This window comes from Anguilla rostrata, chromosome 14 (assembly GCF_018555375.3).
Source record: "Anguilla rostrata isolate EN2019 chromosome 14, ASM1855537v3, whole genome shotgun sequence".
Taxonomy (NCBI): domain Eukaryota; kingdom Metazoa; phylum Chordata; class Actinopteri; order Anguilliformes; family Anguillidae; genus Anguilla; species Anguilla rostrata.
The window spans coordinates 37199812-37207029 of NC_057946.1; the positions used below are offsets into that span (position 1 = coordinate 37199812).

The window sequence follows — 7218 nt, forward strand, 5'->3', positions numbered from 1 at the left end:
GACTTTACATTTGCAGATATTTGAATGGTTTGAATGAATGAATGAAACATTGCATTGCATTAATATAGCAGTTTTCCCAAACACTTGAAGTGCTTTACAGTGATGAGGGGGAAACTCACCTCAGCCCCCACCAATGTATAGCCCCTACCTGGGTGATGCACGGCAGCCATCTTGCACCAGAATGCTTACCACACATCAGCCGAGGTGGAGAGGAAGAGATCTTCTTCTTTTTTTTTAATCAAAGGATGATTGGATGGCAGGTTGAGAGAGCCAGGTCATAATTTAGCCAGGACACCGGGGAACCCCCTACTCTTTGAGATGAGTGTCATGGGGTTTTTAATGACCACAGTCAATCAGGACCTCGGTTTAACGTCTCATCTGAAAGACGGCATCTCGTACAGCACAGTGTCCCTGTCACTGGGGATTATTCAAGGGAAGATCGCCCTCTGCTGGCCTAACACCACTACCAGCAGCAACTTATTTTTTGCAGGAGGTCTCCCATCCAAGCGCTTGCATTTAGAAATCTTTTTGGTTGTGTTGTCACACACCGGGGGACAGCTCTAGGAGAGGCATTATTGCTGGTCGTAGGACGAATCAGCAATTCTGGTTTTCCCTGTTGTTGATAAAGAGAGAGACAGCATGCGTACTTGTGTGTGTGTGTGTCTGTGTGTGTGCGTGTGTGTGTGTGCGTGTGTCCATGCGTGTGTGCATGAGTGTGCAAATGTTTGTACTTTGGGTTATTCAATAAATGTGCATAATAACTTTTTCTCCACCAAACGTGTTTTTAAAAAACTACAGGTGGCATATAATCTACTCTAACCCGCCCCCTTTACATTGACCAACTCAATCAATGTCAATCATCCAAGTTCCTCCCTTGGAGGGGTGGCTGTTAGGGGTCAATGGCTTTCCATTAAAGACACAGACGATGACACACATATCATACGCAACAGTGTGTGAATTGTCATTCAATCAAAAACATCACAAAAACATGCACTGTAACAGAGAGGATGTTTGGAGTGTTGAAAATGCTCTTCAGATGGTTGGACAAGTCAGATGGAGCATAACAATACAGTCCTCAGAAGGTCTGAATATTCTTTGTGGTGTGTTGTGCGTTGCATAACATTGCTGAAAGTTATGGATGTCTTGTGGACATAAACGAGGACACATTAGAAGTCTTTAGAAGATGTGATGCTGAACTGCATGTGCCGATGGCATTGAACACGGATGCACAACAGCAGTATGGGTGAGGAGGGATCAGCTGGCAGAAGAGTTGCATTATCTGTAGCCTGGTAAGCAAACAGAATGGTTGGGGAAAAAAGTCCAGAACTTTGTCCAGTGAATATTGCATTTATTTGGGAAGTTTAAATTACATGAATGCATTTTTTCCAACTGTTTCAAATACAGTGCCTGAGATTTACTCTGCATGATGATTTTTTACATCTCTATATTTACATCTCTCCAAAAAACAAAGGTTAATTCAAATTTCACCATTTATTTTTAATGAATTTTAAACCCTATTCATTCTTTTTCACATTTTTGTAATTAAAGTGGCCTGGTTTCCATACTTTGAGCAATTATTAAAGTGTAATAATCCATCTGCTTATTACATAGCCGAAGGATTTTCCACCATGCCATAAGAAGGATGAAGAGTGATGGGGAGAAATGGTGTCTCTTCAGCGGTAAAACAGTAGTATGGCAGACTCAGTCATATCCCGGGAGGCACTCCATTCAATATGGGTTCCATAGCCGTTCCAGTCAAACGCGGAAAAATCCCCACACTGACTTGGTGGGTGTTGAGGGAAATGGCCCCCTCCACCCACACAGTACTGCAATACAACAGAAGAAAATTGGGCTGAAAGAGAGGTAGGTAGCAGCCAAAACAGAGCTGAAGCTGGGACAACTATGAAGCTGAAACCAGCTGAAGCTGGAGAGAGCTTGAGAGTCTGAAGCAGGTGAAATTGAAACAGGTAAAGCTGATGCAGGTGAATCTGGTGCATGTGGAACTAGTACAGGTGAGACTGATACAGGTGAAGATAAAGCAGGTGAAACTGACACAGGTGAAGCTGACAGGTCACAGTACAATGAGGCCAAGAGGACGACATTATCCGCAAAAAGCAGAGATGCCACTCCTATGTTCCCTAGTTGGTCACACTCCATACCTCAGCTGTGCTTTGAGATCCTGCCCATGAATACCAAGAACAGGAAAGCAGACAGGGTGCACCCTTGCCGGAGTCCGACAACCACTCTGAATAAGCTTGCAGTCTTACCAGTTGAGTAGGAACCTAGGCCCCCCATGCATCCGATCTACAGTACATATATTTTTTCAGATACTTTGTTGGAATGCTCAGGTGAATCTGTGACCGCTTCATGAATGTCTCGTCTGAGGCTCGATTATCTGAGCCTATGAAGAAGCAGAAACGAAAGACTTTGGAAGTCTTCAGGAAGACAGTCAAGCTCCATCCTCCAAGGGAAAGGTGAGTTAGACCACATCAGATTGTCTTGTACTCTCTAATGATTCTCTTAAAGCATTGCTCTTGTGTTATTACAAGTAATCCAGTACCGTGAGCAGGGCGACCTTGCCTTCATGCTGCTCATGAAGTCACAGCTCCTAGATGTGCCTCTTTAGTTAGATGAGCTTTTTTTTGCTAAAACCAACAAGGCATCGATGCTTCACTTCGTACTGAATGACTCCCCTGATGAAGTGCCTACTTGTCCTAAGGGCGCACTGCATATCCCAGATGGCAATGCACTCTTAAGCATACTCACAACACCCCCCCCCCCAACATTAGGTGGAATTTGCCTCTTGCTACTTAATCAAATGGCAGTCAAGAAGAACTTTGTGTTCTCCACAGACACCTATTTTGTTGACTTGATAGGCCCAGGACAGGTTGAATTGTGGCTCTTCTCAAGGGTACATCATCAAGTGACCAGCAACAAGATTTCCCTCAGATTCCAAGTTGTTCTTGGGAAAGGATGACAGTTAAGAGGCAATTGTGTCAGCTCCTTTTTATATGTGTAAGGAAGCACATCTCACGCATATCAAAAATCTATCTTGCATTTCAAGTTGTGATGTATGCGATTCACAAGCTTCGGTCAAACCAAGAAGAAACTGACAACGTACCTTCACTATGCTGCCAAGATTAGATACAAGGAGTCTGTGGTGAGGATCCCCCGGCACAGATATTTTCTTTATCCTCCTTCACCATGCTCACTCCATTGTACTCACCATCTATCTTGTTACTGGTGTGAGGATGCATCGGAAAATCATTAATGGGGGGGCTGAGGACTGCACAGCTGTGCTTGGACTGTCTTTACGGGAGAGGATGTCACCAGAGCATTCATGGGCTAAGACAAGGTGGACCCCCTGAATAACCTCCTCCAGCAAAGCCCAAAGTACCACAGAGCAGTCAGGTGAGTATGCACATATTTTTGCAGAAAGTAGTTATTAATGCATTATTTTGTGAAATATATGTACCTGAAAAACATTGCATTATCCTGCCTATATCTTCAGATAACTCAAGAGTGGAAAGTGAAGCTGAATGTAATGGAAGATGTTGAGGCCTTCACCTATCACCTGTGAGGCTGCTCAAAGTAGTTAATGACATTATTGAAGCTTTTGATTGAAAAATAAATTGTGCCATGCTTTTTATTGATTTTTCAAAGGTATTTGACACAGTTGACTATAAACTCTTGGTCAGCAGACTCCTCAGCATTGGTACATCCAAGAAAGCAGTAATTGGTTTGCCAACAACCTATAAGGGAGAACACATTGAGTAGCTTGGTCTCCTCACCATTTCAAAGAGAGTGCCCCAAGGTTCTATGTAATATACTATACTGTTTTCTCTCAACATCAATAATCTGGGACAATTCATCCAATGCTATGCACCATTTTTATGCTGATGACAGTTATTTATTGATTTTTACGTCTGTTGTACAAGCCCTTGAGTTTCTGAAGTCAGTATTAGATTTTGTTCAGTCCTGTCTACACCAAATTAAATTGGTATTAAATGCAGACAAAACCAAGTTTATGGTGTCTACAAATACCAGAGAGGTACTACCTGTCTCTCCAAGCCTGGAAACTACACAAGGGATAATAAGCACTCAGGTATACTGGTGTACTCATTGACCACAAACTGTCTCAGAAATGCCACTTTGAGAACAATGTCACTTAGCTCAAGGTGGAAGTTATGTTTTTATTTTATCCTGGTTCTCCTTTCGAGCAAGGAAATACCTAGTGTCAGCAACTTTATTGCCCCCTCTTGACTATGGTGATCTGCTCTGCTCTACATGAATGCATGAGCTCAATGTCTAGGGATGCTGCATACTGTGTATCAATGCACTTTGCATTTTATTACTGGTTGTAAATATTTTACGCACCATTGTACACTATAAGCTAGATCTGAATGGCCATCTTTATACATGCTTGGACGGATCCACTGGTCGGGCTTCATTCACAAGGCTCCTTCTTACTTGTGTTCATGCACGTCCAGAAACCAAGGCCTACAATCCCAACATGTTCTTCAGATGTCTGTTCCCCGTGCTCGAACAGAGTCGGGCAAAAAAGAAGGACTTAAATACTCCTGAGTACTCTTGGTGAATTCGAGTCAGTTTAAAAGGATATGGAGAATGGCACTATTAGTCAATGTCCTTGTGCCTAATTTACTTGGTAAATTGAGCTTTAAAATGTCTGTATTTTTATTTATTTTTTTCACTAGTTAATTTCTGTGCTTTTATTATCTTTTACTAGGTTGCTACTGTGTGACAGAATGTTTGGCTTCTTATGTTGTCTGAAAATATTGTTGTAACACTGTTTTATGCTGCCCTCTTGGCCAGGTCATTCTTGAAAAAGAGATTTTATTCTCAATGAGACTTACCTGGTTAAATTAAGGTTAATAGTAATATGTGAATCACATATTCACATAAGGGGTGTGTTAAATGTGTTTGGTGCATAGAACAACCATTTCCTTTCATTTTTGAGGCCTGAAATGGCATCTGATCTGTACAATACCCCCTTGATTTCTGAGTTTGTATCCATGTGATGTTCGGTTCAAAAGGTACAGATTTCTGGGGCTTTCACTAAACATCCTAGATGGCTGCAAATATGGCCACCTCACGACATATTGCATACGAATTTGCAATGTTAGTATTAAAATATTAAAAGCAGACGTCCTGACCATTCCGAAAACAAACGTACACGAAAAACAACATACTGACTGGGCGCATAGGGACCTGAAGTTCCTACGAGACTATACGCATGACTTTTTTAGTTTTATGGAGGTCTATTAAAGCACACCAAGCTATTGGCAGTCTTACATGTTCTGTGTGGCATCCTGTGGGACTGATTCCAGAGCAGATGGCCGAAGTCGCATTCTCATAGTTGAAAACTCGGAAAGCGATAAAGCCTGCAGTAAACTCCCCTGTAACAAAAGTGTTATAAATGAGATCAGAATGAGGACATCTTTGTCTGTGCTGTTTCTAATACACACACCAGTCTGTGCTATTTCTATGACATAGTCACAGTGAAGTGCACAATAATGCTTTCATACCCCTGGCGTTTGGTCCATACAGATTTGCAGTAGATTCTGCATTCCCCAAATCATACATTATAGGAACAGTTGGGCCTTTGCCAGTGTTGCACGCGCCCGCATTGTATCTCACAGGGTAGCGCTGAAACACAGAAAGACAAACAGCATCAGCATTTAATATTTTTGCCTGCTCTGCAACACACAATTCTTTTATTACATGAATAACTAGTTTATTTTGCTATTGTACGTTCTGCTGTTAGACTGTCAGCTTTTTGTGGTATTGTTTTTTTTTATTTTCATAACTAAGCAATGCCCATTGATGCCCACCCAAACAAATAAATAAGCAAACAAACAAACAAATAAATAAATAAATAAATAAATAAATAAATAAATAAATAAATGCACTGTGTCAGATGCAATACCTTGAACAGCTGGTAGAGGTTTCCTCCCTGTAAAGTCAGGAAGCAGGTCTCTGTGTGGTAACGCAAGATGGAGTTAGCGATCCATTCCTCCATCTCTGCATTGTTCCGAACATGCCACACGGACACGTCCTCTGCTGTGATGTCATAATATCCGGGGTTCTAGAACACGGAACCCACACAAAGATAAAAACCAGTGTTGAAAAATAGCTTTCGTAACTTGAGGTGAAAGACTACACAGGAGACTAATGGGATGGGACTAAATTATACATCAGTGCTGTGAGAGAGGTCAGTACTGTGTTATGGTCAGTACTGTGAGTTGGTTAGTTCTGTGAGGTGGTCAGTTCTGTTAGTTGGTCAGTTCTGTGAGACAGTCAATACTGTGAGATGGTCAGTTCTGTGAGGTGGTCAGTTCGGTGAGACAGTCAGTACTGTGAGATGGTCAGTGCTGTGAGTTAGTTAGTTCTGTGAGATGGTCAGTGCTGTGAGTTGGTTAGTTCTGTGGGAGGCGTCAGGTCAGAGGGGCAGCAGTGAGTGGTTCACCTTGTAGTCATCAGAGGTGGCGGCCTCAGGAGACCCAAAGGTAACCTTGTTGCTCCAGGTTCCGTCCCCCTCCGGCAGATTGGGGTTGTCGCCCTGCTGGCTGGACCAGCGATCCCCCAGAGTGCACTTCCCATACAGGTTATTCTCATGGACGCTGGCCACCAGTGTCCAGCCCCCACCCGCCGTGGTCATGTCACAGAACGCCTCGTACAGAATTCCGTTTGTGGTAGTGAGGTAATACAGCCCATCTGAAAAATGCCATTTGAAAATAATGAACATTCCATAGACCATGGGATACAAATGCTTCTGCTTCTGTGAAAATTTTAAACCTCCATTGTTATTAAGAAAAAACTTTCTGACGCAATTGTTTCTGCTGGATTCAGGTTCTGAAAATAGTTGCATACCGTCATGAACTTTATATTTTTCTTTGAGCTCTTTGCAGCTCCGGGCGACATATCGGATCTTGTTCAGCAGTCTGTCTGCTTCACCGTTCTTGACTTTGTCCTCAACAATATACAGAGAATGTAATGCAGAACAGGAGGAAAAAATTCATGATTCAATTATTAAACAGCTAAATCACAATCATCCCTGTAAGGCAGTCAAATCACAATCATCTCTACTCCCTCAAGCAGTCAATTCTGAACATAGTTATGGTATGAAAGTTTACACAGTGCCAGAGGAAACTGCTAAAATAGACAACTTCTTCCTCAACACAACTGGAGCCTTGGAGC

At 42.3% G+C, this 7218-nt stretch overlaps 1 protein-coding gene across 1 annotated transcript; it reads right to left on the reverse strand.

The window, feature by feature from the left end:
- Window positions 1–1523: 1523 nt before the first annotated feature.
- LOC135239566 (intelectin-like) lies at window positions 1524–7008 on the reverse strand. Its single transcript, XM_064308308.1, has 6 exons — window positions 6892–7008; window positions 6488–6735; window positions 5948–6106; window positions 5547–5667; window positions 5314–5417; window positions 1524–1826 (listed from the first exon to the last, which is right to left on the reverse strand). Exons 2-6 carry the CDS (start codon window positions 6677–6679, stop codon window positions 1674–1676), a joined length of 729 nt encoding a protein of 242 aa, XP_064164378.1. The 5' UTR covers window positions 6680–6735; window positions 6892–7008; the 3' UTR covers window positions 1524–1673.
- Window positions 7009–7218: the final 210 nt, after the last annotated feature.

What these genes read in the sequence shown, in the direction of transcription:
- LOC135239566 (XM_064308308.1), bottom strand. Translation starts at nt 6,679, where the DNA reads ATGACCACGGCGGGTGGGGGCTGGACACTGGTGGCCAGCGTCCATGAG. An exon ending in CCACCTCTGATGACTACAAG is followed by an intron (nt 6,107 to 6,487) that starts GTGAACCACTCA and finishes TCCGTGTTCTAG; the next exon opens with AACCCCGGATATTATGACAT. An exon ending in ACCTCTACCAGCTGTTCAAG is followed by an intron (nt 5,668 to 5,947) that starts GTATTGCATCTG and finishes TCTGTGTTTCAG; the next exon opens with CGCTACCCTGTGAGATACAA.